This window comes from Chrysoperla carnea, chromosome 2 (assembly GCF_905475395.1).
Source record: "Chrysoperla carnea chromosome 2, inChrCarn1.1, whole genome shotgun sequence".
NCBI lineage: Eukaryota > Metazoa > Arthropoda > Insecta > Neuroptera > Chrysopidae > Chrysoperla > Chrysoperla carnea.
In genome coordinates this window covers 26508875-26522943 of record NC_058338.1, presented here as the reverse complement: position 1 = coordinate 26522943, position 14069 = coordinate 26508875, and the positions used below count along the sequence as shown (strand labels likewise).

Sequence of the window (14069 nt, the reverse complement as noted above, 5' to 3'; positions counted from 1 at the left end):
TAAACAAGCTTCAAGAATAAGTCTCTTATAATCGCACAATAATACGCTATTCGGTACTTATTTAAGACCTGGAATAAAATGGATTAGAGAATTCATAGCTTGATTAAGAAACCTGATGTGACTTCGGTTTCAGGCGGGGTTAAATAAACATACGTTAACATTTTGCATTATTAAAATATAGTATCTTGTTTTTCTCTAGAGGTGAGACAAAACGGGGAGATACACTTTTTTGAAAAAGTTCGGCAAATGGACATACTTACCTATACTTGAATTATTTTACCGAGGCCAACATTTAAAAATAAAGTACGTTTTTAAAGCACACAGCACTTTTAATTCTGATTTAAAGTAACTTAGCAAAAATATAAATTCTAATCAATTAAATTGTAGATACTAATAGGCTCGAAAACACACTTTAAAGTTCAAAAAATTAGCCTCGGTAAAATTACACAAGTACCTAACTCAAGTAAGTTTTGTAGTGTAAACTTTTGAGTTTTCTCCAAATAGAAAGATTTTTTCCAAATTAAAGTCGTTTATTTCTGAACGATTATCCATTGTATTAAGTAATTAAATTTTATTTAAAAAAAAATTAAGTTATTTTATTCATAAACATAAAACTACATCAAAGGTTTTCGTTTGATTAATTTAGATCAGATAATTGTTTAATTTTGTTTATTTTGTATGTTTTATTGTGAATATTTATCTATCTGGAAAGTAATTTTAATTTATAATATATAAACAATTTTCCATTTAGTTTATGAATAGATTATCAGACTTCGCATAAAAACTATCGGTTATAAGAAAACCACGCGAAAACATATAAGCAACGGTACGCTATAAGCTACTCTCTCCTATTATCATTGACGATTTTCTAATAAAATATTTTCCAAAGTCAGTAATAAAATTACAATATTTATTCATATAATGAGTGCAATGTTTTATTCATACTTATTGGTACGGCGAATAAATAATTAATTTCATTTTTGATGTTTTGACTTTTTTAAAGAAGTTATAGTTTATTCTTTGTATAATAACATAGAAATTCATATTTTCTAATGATTTATTAATTAGGTGTCGGTTAATTTATTACATGACGTCAAGAAAGAACACGATAACTCAATTACCTACTTTAATAGTAAGTTAATTGTTTAATTAAATTCATCGAATGATTTTTTTTTTAATATATAAACACAAAATTAAACTTTTTTGTTTTAAGATAATATTCTTACTATGACATGAAAAGTTTCAATAAAATTTATTTTTAATTACATTTATAATTCTTTTTTTCTTTAAATATGCTTTTTTACTATTTAAATATACTTATTAATTCAATTCTCGAAAATTATGCGTTTCATTCCAATTGTATTATGGTCATATCTAATCAGAAACCAAACATCGATTTTAATGGAAATTTTCCAATTATTCATGTCCGTTTGGAAGCTGAAGGTGATAATAGAAATGTATTAATGGCTGTAATGCATTTTGGTTGTCAAATGTTTGTCCTTAATGTTGAAAATTATACAAAAACTTTATGTATTTTGGAAGAGACTATTAAGAAGACAGATCAAAGATTTGGAAGACGAAAACTGTTATTTATACCATCAGCTCAAAATTCAACCAAAATTCGAAAACAATATATCCAAGTAATAAAGTTACCCGTTTTACAGTTTATACCTGATGTTTTATTTATAGTACCAAATGACAATACGAAGAACACCAATTTAAATAATGGAACTCTGAAAGTTTTTCAATCTATTACTCCAACTAGAAAGAAAAGTAAAGGCTTACCGTTTTACAACATTGTTCAAAATAATAACTTCAGAAACAGAGTTTTCGACGAACGAATGACAAAACAAGTACATTCCTTTATCAGTGCTGTAAGTATTTAAATAATCAGTAAGTGCTAACTTGATGTTAATTTTAGTAGCACTTATTATGATTTGCTTCGTTATACAATAAACACTACAAGCCCCAGAAGAATTAATTTGCTCGAAATTAATGTTGATAGATATTTTATGTCTCACATAAATTCTACTTATTACTACACCACTTTCTATCTGAAAAACAAATATTTTTGGCAAATATGATTTTCGGGAGAGTACAATGAAAAATTGAAGTTTTGCGATTTTTTCCGTAGATTTAAAGCAATTCTGGGTCGAAGGTCGAAAAAGGCATCTTTCTAACATATCTAGAAGTTCCTTAGAATTTGTGTGTCACTTTATATAAAGGAATTATGGGCAGTCAGAAAAAACCTGTAATTATCTACCGTATAATACACCACAAAAACCATCCAGGACCAGAAAGACCTAATTACATCTCGCGCAAGTTTATTTAGGTATTACAACGTAGAAAGCTTCGGAAGGATACTATGAGCTCAGTACCTTGAAAAATAAACTGTAAACAATTATATTAAAGAGCTTCTCTAATATAAATAATTGTTGTTTTTAATATTTAAGGAGGCCGATAATTTCAATTGCAATTTTGAGTTATTTACACATCAATTTATTGGAATATCAAATAATTCGTCTCCTTATGTTATTGATTATTGGAATTGTTTAAATAAAAAATTCCGTAATGATAATAATTTATTCCCGGATAAAATGGCCAATTTTTACGGGAAAAAACTGAGAATTGCTACATTCAATTATCATCCTTATAGTGTCATTGGTATAATTCGATCTTTATTATTCTTAACATTTCATTCATAATATGCTCAAATTTTAAATTTATTTCAGATGGTGATACGTTAGATGGTACTGAAATGAGGCTCGGGCTTGAATACGCAAAGAAAATTAATGGCACTATTGATATGTTAGATGACGAAGAAAATGAATGGGGTATCATTGAAGAGAATGCGACTGGTAATGGCATTTTGGGGAATCTGGTAGAAGATAGAGCCGATATTGGATTTGGTATTTATTTTTCGAACAGATATTAATAATCCGAAATATAATTCTCTTCTCAAAAATTATAACATATAGTTTTGTATGTATTATTAAAAAATTTTCTAAAGTGTACAATCAAAACGAATTGAATTATGATTCGCGATAAATGTAATCTCCATCGAATTTTTGACCCTAAATAGGTTCAGTTAGTCGAGTTTAATAAATTTTTGTAAAAAAGTATTGGAAATAGTCAATATTTCGTTGGAGAATGCATTTCTGCGTTTTTGGCGAATTTTATTGGACTAGAAGCTTGAATGGAACGTTTGCAAGTTTTAATGTTACAGGTGCATTGTATACATGGTTCCATGAATATGGTTTTCTGGATTTATCTTTACCAGTCATACGTTCTGGAATTACATGTTTGACTCCAGCTCCAAGGTTAAGTAGATTATTCCCATCAAAACTTTGTAATTATTATCAAAAAGGTTAAATGACATAAATAGGATATAGTCTATAAGGTCGATCTTCACCCATCTAATGACAGATGAGACATTTCCTATTTCTTAATAAATAGGATATAGTCTAAGAGACGGTATAAGGTCGATCTTCACCCATCTGATAACCGGATGAGACATAGTTTTAATGAAATTTTATTGATTTATAAACACACCTATCATAGTTTTTCTATCGAAAAGTAGAAGCAGGAAAACTAACCATTATTTTAGTTATTAAATTATCTTTATGCTGCTTCTCATGTAATAAGTACGAATTCTTTTACAGGATAATCATTATCGTGATAAATTTGGAATACTAAAATAAATGTACACAGAAAAAAGATGAGAAGTGTTCGATTTTCTCGCACCTTCTTCGTCTCATCTTGTGTTTTTTTACAGAATGCTCGTGTTCGTAATAGTTTCCGTTAAGTATCGTAGCCTACTAAAACGCATTATTGGGTAGTAATCGCTTTCATACCTATGAATGGTTTATTCTTCACAGCTTATTTGTCCAAAATTTTTATCAGTTATCATCTTTAGTTGTTTCTTTTTTGTATGAAGTTAAAAAAGAGATTATCAAATAGCATCATTTATTAATTTTCGAAATCCTAATATTACAAAATATCACTAATAACTAAACAATTTATAGATTATTGACGAGCTGGCTAACGACTGTGTTGCCATTTACATGGCTTGTTTGGGTAATGTTAATATCTACCAATTTTGTTATTGTGCTGGGATTCAAATTGATTTCGAAATATAATTATGGAATACGATATTTAAAAAGTAAAAATTCTGATTTTGATGTTTCGAGAAATATTCGTAGGTAATAAAACAATTCTTTTAAGATAACAGATTCATAAAATTTTGAAATTGTCTAAGCATTTCATTAAACATTTCAATATCACCGATCAAAAGCTATGCTTGGCTGATCGAAAACCATAAAAGAGATCCTCTATGCTTTAAAAAAGAGAACTTTTATGAGCGATTTTTTTTTTTTTTTTGTATTTTTAAACTAGTTTAATATTTTTCTAACAAGACGTTTTTGATATTTTTATTTCAGTAAATTTTCTACAAATTTCGAAAAAGGAAGTATTTATAATAATTATTCTATTCTCGATTCTATCTTACTAATTATTGGATTGAATGTTTTACAACCATTTCCATATTCGTTAGATCGTTTTGGAATAGCATTTAAGCATCTTTTAGTGTATATATTACTTTTATCATTATTGGTTACATGTTCATATAGTGGTGGTCTAGCAACAACGTTAACACTTCCGAGGTAATGTAGTATATTTACCTATATACAGAATGTTCATTTACATCTAGGCATATAAATATTACGAGTATGACAGGAATACATGCGTTAAGTAATGCATCTAAGTGAGAGGAATTATATACATGTGTTGAAGCTTCGATATGCGTTGAGATAGTTGTAAGACGCTTGGAGGGTGGGAGTTTCTTAGTTGAAAAGATGAACTACAACAGATAAGCCACGATACAAGTCACTTTTGCAATTTCATATAGCACCTATAATACTTCTTACTTAGATACATTGCTTAACACATGTACTCTGTTATACTCGTGATATTTATGTGCCTAGAGGTACATGTTAATTAATAAGTAGAAACTTTTAAGTCAAATGGACTTTTACAGTAGAAATATTATTGCAGATTTGGCTCATCGATTAAAACATTACAAGACTTGGCTGACTCCGAAATGAACTGGGGAGCAACTCATGATGCATGGATTTTTTCCATTTTAGAAACTAAACAACCACTGATCAGACAAATAAGGAATCAATTTCGCGTATATTCAGAAAATAAGTTACACCTACTATCAAAGACAAGAAATTTTTCATTTAGCATTGAACGATTACCATTTGGTCATTTTGCTATTGGTAGTTACCTAACACAAGAGCAAATTATAAATTTTCAAGTTATGCAAGAGGATATTTATTGGGAGCAATGCGTTTTTATGATGAGAAAAAGTTCACCTCATTTGGAAGGAATAAATACATTAATTGGCTATACTCATGCATCTGGTTTAATGTCTTATTGGGAAGAAGAGGTATATGATATTGGAAGTAGCTTTTATTTGAAATTTTTTTACGAATTTATATGTCTAGGTACATTATCCTTAAGCAAAATTAGAAATTAGCTAATAGTCCTTGAAAGAGACCTTGATTATTTGAAAAACACTAAGATATTAAAAGTTGTAGAGGTTTTTAACAAATAAGATACTGTATCATTTTGCATCTTTCTACATATTGTCGAATAGTTGAGGAAAAGCGTCATGAATTCATAAAATAGCGTCGTTAGTTGTGCATTTTTTTTCAGCAGGGATAATTTGCTTGGTTAACACATTAAGTTTGTAGTGCCTTTTTTGCTTCTCTTAATATTGATATCTAAAAATGCAAACACTAATGAACTCTTAATTTTTTTTCGTAGGTTAGTCGTAAATATATGAATTATAAAGTGCAGTTTTCAGTAAAATTATCAGAAACATCTAATAAAAACAACGATGAATCCAGTCCAGTAAAACTTCGTACCAGTCATTTGAAGGGGCTATATCTTTTTTGGATTTTTGGAGTATTTATATCATTTCTTGCTTTCCTCTGTGAATTAATTCATGACTACTTACAGAAAAGAAATATACTTGTATCATATAAATGATATTAATGTAATACTTATTTTAATTATAAATGAAAATATCACCTTTACCTTTAAAGGTTATCTACCTTTACCCAAACTTTCAGTTAATTTCATAGAAAATTAATTTCCATAAGAAAATATAGGAGTCCTTTGCCTCGGTAATGTGGAAAAGTTTTTCAGCAATGCCAAATAGATTTTATTTAAATAGCATGCACGCATTTTCTAAGATTATTTCTCAAAAAGCTTGTTCTATTAATCATACACTGATCAAAATGCCTAAATGATTGATCTTCATTGAAACCTTATCAAATTGGAGGTTAATAAGAGAATTAATTATCATGTACAACAAATTTTATCTGTACTCTTATTCTTAGTTTTTTAGAAGTTCTAATAAAGACTATCAAAAATTTACTTTGAAAATTTTTATTTATATGATGAATGAGAGAGAAGACTGTCAGCGAGTTCCCTTTTGTCTTTGTCTTAATCATATGTATATATATACTTTTTATTTGTATTAGTAAGTATAAGTATATGTATTAGACAAAGACACAGGAGCACTTAGTGGCAGTCTTCTCTATCGCTTCGCATATCGCATCCACTTACAGGATAGCGTTCGCTATCTTCATATCTCTTTGGTTTAGTTAGTAGTATTTATAAGAAACTATATATTGTGTTTTATAAAGAAATGTTCCAAAAACCAAACGAAAGAAGCTCGAATCAGACGTTAATCTTGGAACACTCTTTATTATTATTATATAAAAGTGATATAATTTTACTTATTTTGTAAAAAAACTTTAATAATATGATTTTTCACGAAAATTTAAAACATTTTGTTTGTTTGTTATAAATAAATAAAAATCGTTATATATTTTAAATTTTGTTTTATTTTTTAAATTTCCTATCCTATTTTTTCTTTCAGAACAAAGTTATCAATTAATTAATTAATTATTTAGTTAAGGTAATAATAATTTTATTTGTTTAGGACCAATTACAGGTATACAAATCACACAGGTAAGTATTATGTTATTATATTGTTATATATAATCTATATAATCCGGGTGGCACAGTGGATAAAGCACTTGCTTATGAAACTAAGGTACGATGGTTCGTATCCTGCAGTGGATAATATTTTTACTTTTAAAATAAATGAATTTTTCTTGTTGTTTAAATTTTCACTCCTTTTTATAGTTAAAATTATCTATATAACCCGCCCTCTTGCCATAAATCATGTCAATTATACGTATGTCATAAATCACTATTCTGTCACGGGGTGGGAATTTAAATAATCATAAATCTAAGTCTTTAAAATCATATTCTCCTGTTACAAAAAATATTAAAAATATGTACAAAAATGGCTTGGTTGCGCTAAAATAAGAAACTTTTTAATAGGAGAACATGTCATATAGTTTATCTCACTCATATTCTCCTATTACAAAATATTAAAATTTGTATTTATAAAATTAAAAATCGCTCGTTATGCAAGCAAAATACGTATTTTTTTATATTTTGTAATAGGCGAATATGTTATAAAAAAGAGGGATAAAATAGAAACCATATTCTCCTGTTACAAAATTTCATATTTTAGCCGTAACAAGCTACTATTTTTATTTTATAATTACAAAATTAAATTTTGTATAATAGGAGAATATGACTGAGATAAACTATATAACATGTTTTCCTATTAACAAATTTCAAATTTTAGCGCAAACAAGCCATTTTTGTACAATATTTTGAATATTTTGTAACAGGTGAACATGATTTTAAAGAGTGAGATATATTTATGATAGCTTTAAGTCCCACCTCTTGACAGAAGAGTGATTTATGACATATGAGTAACTGACGTTATTAATTACAAGAAGGCGGGTTTATATAGATAATTTAAACAATAAAAAGAGTGGAAACTTTTTAAAATCAGGATAAATTCATTTAATCTAAAAGTAAAAATGTTACCCCCACCAGGGTACGAACCGTCGTACTTTGGTTTCAGAGGCAATTGCTATACCTACACAGCTACCTGACTTCTGTATAAACATATAATTATCTTAATACTTAGCTTTACTAAATAATTAATTAGTTAATAATTTTGTTCTGAAAGGAAAAATGGGATAGAAAAAAATAAAACAAAATTTAAAATATATAACGATTTTTAGATTTTTTTTTTATTTATATTAATTATTATTAATTTAGAAAAAATGAAAACGTTATCCGGAAAATTGATTTTATACTGTATAAAATAATCATTATTATTATATTTATTTTTGGTGAAATATGTACAAATATATATAATAAAATATCCTTTTTATCAATTTTTCTGGTTTAATTATTAATATTCAATATTATACCTACCTTTATCTTTTATCCTTTACATCGATTTAAGGAATATCAAACAGAATCTACATTTTTAACAAAATATTACTACAATTATTCATTTATGGGTAAGTTAATTCGAAAAGGGTAAGTAAAAAGAAAAACGGAATGGGTAACTTTAATAAAAAAGGTTAGTAAAAGAAAATAAATACTAAGTTTAAGAAAACAAGTTTATTAAAAAAAAGGTGAGCAAAAGGTATGTATATTACATTATTGATAAGTATAATATATCAAAGTTAGAGTAGTGGCTATCTCAGTCGACTTAAACAAGCATTGTCCTGATTAAATTTTTAATGAAATAAGTTGCCGAGATAATGTCACTTTTTTTAAAGAATCAAAGAGAGCGAGGTATATTTTATGTTATTTTAATTCCCACCCCCCTGGCAAAAGAGTGATTTATGGCATAAGTAGAAAAATGGGACTAACATCATTAATTTTTTTTGTGTGACATTATTTATGGCATTAGGGCGTGTTATATAGATAATTTTAACAATAAAAGAGTGGAAAATTTAAACAACAAGAAAAATTCATTTATTTAAAAGTAAAAAATTTGATCACACCAGGATACGAACCAACATACCTTAGTTTCATAGGCAAGTACTATATCCACACAGCTACCTGGTTTCTGTATATACATATAATTATCTTAATACTTACCTTTACTAAATAATTAATTCATTGATAATTTTGTTTTGAAAGAAAAAATAGGATAGAAAATTTAAAAAATAAAACAATATTTAAAATATATAAGGATTTTTATTTATTTACAACATACAAACAAAAATGTTTAAATGCATCTAATAAAACTTTCATGAAATAAAATATTGTCAAAAAATTACAATGTTTGTTAATGTATAATGAATACAACGTATTTAGTCTAGTAAACAAGTTCAAATTAGTGAAATATAGAAATAATGATCGTAAAAATAAGTATGATACTCATTCATCAAAGATGAAAAAGAAAAGTATTTCGTTTTTCACCACTATTGCATAAAATATTAATATTTAAGAACTTTTTTTTCATCTTTAATTATTTATAACTTATGAAATTTTGTATGTGCTGAAAAACGTTTCCGGCACATTTTTCTAGATATCATTCCGAGTCCAATGAGTCTCAAATAAATTTTACGACCATTATTTCTATATTTCACCAATTTGAACTTGGTGACTAGACTAATAGATAATAATTCATATATTTAATTTTCGGCTAATACCTTGGTAAATAATTTTTTCTTAAGGAGCTTTTTCTTTATATTTTAGCATAGAAATTTATACTTTTTTTAAATTTATTTATTGTTAATAGAATAATAAAACTTCCTTTGTACATTCAAACAAAGAACATAATAACTCAATTATGTACATACTTTGATAGTAAATAAATAATTCGGTAATTAATTTATTCGAAAAAATAATATATAAACAAATAATTTTTTTTGAATCGTTTATAGGAGATAGAAATTTTATAATATTTTTTAAATTAAAAATTAATATTATTCATTTTTCTGATTGAAATATGTTTTATTACTGTTTAAATATACTTACGCACTTAATACTCAAAAATTATGCGTTTCAATCTAATTGTGTTATGATCATATCGAATAAGACACCAAACATTGATTTAAAAGGAAATTATCCAATTATTAATGTCCGTTTGGGTACAGAAAATGAGAGCAAAAATGTATTAACGACTCTCATGAATTTTGGTTGTCAAATTTTTCTTTTTAACGTCGATAACTATACCGATACTTTATTTATTTTGGAGGAGGCTATTAAAAAGACAGATATTAGAACTGGAAGACGAAAACTATTATTTTTACCCTCGGATCAAAACAGAGCGGAAATACAGGAAAAATTTATTCAAGTAATGACCTTACCCGTTTTACAGTTTATTCCAGATATTCTATTTTTATTACCAACTGATAATTTAAATAACAAAACAAAATCAAATAGAAAGATTAATGTTCGAAAGAACAATAATTTCAGTAACGAAGTTTTACAAGAGCGAACGACAAAACAACATCAAAAATTTATTAGTACTGTAAGTTTTGATATATTTTTTCGATATAACGTAGATATTTTAAAAGCCATCTTAACTAATATTATAAATGTACTTTATATATTGTAAAAGTTACTTCGAAAAAACTTAAGATATAATTAGCAACTAGCACCCTCAAAATTTATCTCTTTTAACTTGAAATATCATAGAACTTATGGTAAAAATCGAAAACTTTAAAATGTTCACCGCAAACTATATACCAATGTCCTCCTTCGCCTCTGAAAATCGATAACATATCATAGACTATTTTTAACTGTGATGGGGGCGCAGCAAGCAATGTTAAGTGGGTGGGCTTAGCGAGGGAAAGTGGGTTAAAGGATCTCTTGGCACCACTATTCCTTTTTTATCTGAAAAACAGACAGTGAAAAGACATATTGCAAATAGTACCTACTGGTTTTATCGTCGATAATGTGCGATAACATCTGCTGTACATTTGCATCTCAGCATTTTGATTAAAATTAATTTATTTTGTTTGTATTTGAGAAGATTGAGAACTTCAATTGCAAATTTGAGTTATTCACACATCAATTTGTTGGAACATCAAACAATTCATCTCCTAAAATAATTGATTATTGGAATTGCTTAGATCAAAAGTTCCAGAACAATAATGATTTATTCCCAGACAAAATGGCCAATTTTTATGGCAAAAAATTAATTATTGGTACTTTTAATTATCATCCTTATAGTGTAATTGGTAATAATTCTAGATTTTTTATCTATAAATATAGTCTTTCTGAAATTTTGATTGCAATACCACAGACGGTGATATTTTGGATGGTACTGAGATGAGACTAGGACTTGAATACGCAAAGAAAATTAATAGCACTATTGAAATATTAGATGACGAAGAAAATGAATGGGGTGTAATTGAAGAGAATGGCACTGGTAATGGTCTTTTAGGAAATCTGGTAGAAGATAAAGCCGATATTGGATATGGTATTTTTCTTAGATACATACTAAATAAATCAATCATAATACGAATCAAAATATTGCAAACAAAACCAAAAGTTTGGGAGTAGTTTTAAAACCATCACCTTAGAGAATCCTACTGAAATTACGGCTGCCAAATATTTTATGTCTTATAGACATAAAATTCACTATTTTTAAATATAACTTTATTTTGGTATTCTATGAAATTATAAAAAGGTCCTGTCAATCCAAGTGTTGCCAAAAATTTTACGTAGAACTAAAATGAGATATACGTTATTTTTAAGAAATGTTAACTATTCCAGCTGCATTGTATACATGGTTTCATGAATATGGTTTTCTGGATTTGTCGTCACCAATAATACGTTCTGGAGTTACATGTTTGACTCCAGCTCCAAGGTAAACTAGATAATTCACGATCAAAAACGCTTTGCCAGAAAAGTTAAATAGAAAAATAAAACATCGATATTATTATTAAACCTATTACAGATTATTGACAAGCTGGATGACAACCTTAATACCATTTACATGGCTTGTATGGGGAATGTTGATAGCTACTAATTTTGTAATTATAATTGGCTTCCAGTTAATTTCAAAATACAGTTATGAAATACAATATTTGAAAACTAAGAATTTAAATTCTGACCTTTTAAGAAATATACCGAGGTAATCTTATAAACAAAATAGCAGTATTGTATCCCCTATTCTATATCCCTTCTTCTTCCAAATCCCAAAACGATCTAAAAATTTAAAATATGCTTAAAACAAACAAAAAATCTAAAATTACTAAGCACAATCTATTAAAGATTGCCAACAATTTATTAAAAATCTAAAATTACTAAGAAATCATCTTTATTTTTTCCATTATAAAGATAAAGAATATTTGGAATTTAAGATCAACAATGATGCTACTTCGCCATCTTCCTTTTAAATTCTAGAACATTTTTTATCCTTCCTTTAAACTTTCTTCGCTGCCCATATTGTATACCCAATCAAGTTGTTTTTATTTTAGCGAAATTGATTTTGAAAATAAAAGTATTTATAATAATTATTCTATTGTCGATTCGATGTTACTCATTCTTGGAATGAATGTTTTACAACCGTTTCCATATTCGTTAGATCGATTTGGAATAGCATTTAAGCATCTTCTGGTGTATATATTGGTTTTGGCATTATTGGTTACTTGCTCATACAGCGGAGGTTTAGCAACAAATTTAACAGTACCAAGGTAATAAATGTATAATTCTCATAAAATAAGCATACAATACCTACGCCAATAATTAATTCATTGAATTAATCGGCAATCGTACAAAATATTAAGCTACTCATACAATTTATAATATAGAAATTAAGGTTTACAGCCGTTCGCTGAATAATCCATTCCGAAATAATATATAGAATTCTGTATGTAAAAAAATGAGTAACGTTTGGGTAATATTAGCCTGTGTGTTCATTATCTTTTTACTGCAAAAGTAACATATCGATTACGATAACGTTTGAAAGAAAGTTAGGATGCATAAGCCAACTAATTGAACTAATGGGAAATTTGTATGTAATGTTAATTTGCAATATATTATTGTAGATTTGAGCCATCGATTAAAACACTGCAGGATTTGGCTAATTCAAGAATGGATTGGGGTGCAACTCATGATGCCTGGCTTTTTTCCATTTTAGAATCGAAAAATCCAGTTATCACACAAATAAGGAAACAATTTCGTGTGCACTCAGAAAATGAATTATATTTACTAACAAAAACTAGAAATTTTTCATTTGGCATTGAACGGTTACCATTTGGTCATTTTGCCGTTGGTAATTACATAGCGGAAGAACAAATTGTAAATTTTCAAGTTATGAAAGAAGATATTTACTGGGAACAATGTGTTTTTATGATGAGAAAAAGTTCACCTCATTTAGAAGGAATTAACACATTAATTGGACGAATACATGCATCTGGGCTGATGTATTATTGGGAATCAGAGGTACTTTTAATTTTACTAAAAAAATCTGTAGGATGTGGGAAAAAATTAATTCCTTGTACGCTTTTGAACAAGTATTCTCTCGGAGAGAGGTAGTGATTTGTAGTGGCAACTGTTGGAGTTATTAGAACTGTTGAAGATTTCAATTTTTTTATAGGTCAGTCGCAAATATTTGAATTATAAAGTACAATTTGCCGTAAAGTTGTCAGAAACATCAAATCAAAAAAGCGATGGATCCAGTCCAGTAGTGCTTCGTACAAGTCACTTAAAGGGATTATATGTTTTATGGATTTTTGGAATGTTTTTATCATTTTTTGCTTTCCTCTTTGAAGTAATTCATGCCCACATACAAAAAAAGAACATTTCAATTATTACATGGACAAGCAATTAGAAGAATAAACCTATGTTTACGACACAAATTGACAATCAAAGCCTACGATGATGTGTGACGATACGATCCAATAATATTAAAAGGATCGTGGTGGACACGAAAAATGTTCACCTCCTCTAAAAAGGAACCCAATCAAAGCGCTTAAATAAATAGAAAATAGATCACTTTCATAAAAATCCATGAAAAAAAAAATTAAATATGATTTTTGCAGGATTCTTGCGAAAATAACACATGATCTTGATCTTGGTCTTATTCCATGAGATTAATTCAACTTTGGTCTTGGTCTTGTAAATATTGCGAGTAATTTTTCCCACTTGGA

General features: G+C 27.6%; 1 protein-coding gene across 1 annotated transcript; it reads left to right on the top strand.

Moving 5' to 3' along the window:
- Window positions 1–1364: 1364 nt before the first annotated feature.
- LOC123292586 lies at window positions 1365–13750 on the top strand. Its single transcript, XM_044873300.1, has 15 exons — window positions 1365–1874; window positions 2454–2664; window positions 2733–2909; window positions 3227–3320; window positions 4026–4162; window positions 4553–4661; window positions 5245–5449; window positions 5830–5916; window positions 10943–11150; window positions 11216–11392; window positions 11689–11782; window positions 11873–12049; window positions 12420–12611; window positions 12966–13362; window positions 13517–13750. The coding sequence occupies exons 1-15, from the start codon at window positions 1365–1367 to the stop codon at window positions 13748–13750; spliced, it is 3009 nt and encodes a 1002-aa protein (XP_044729235.1).
- The last annotated feature ends 319 nt before the right edge of the window (window positions 13751–14069 follow it).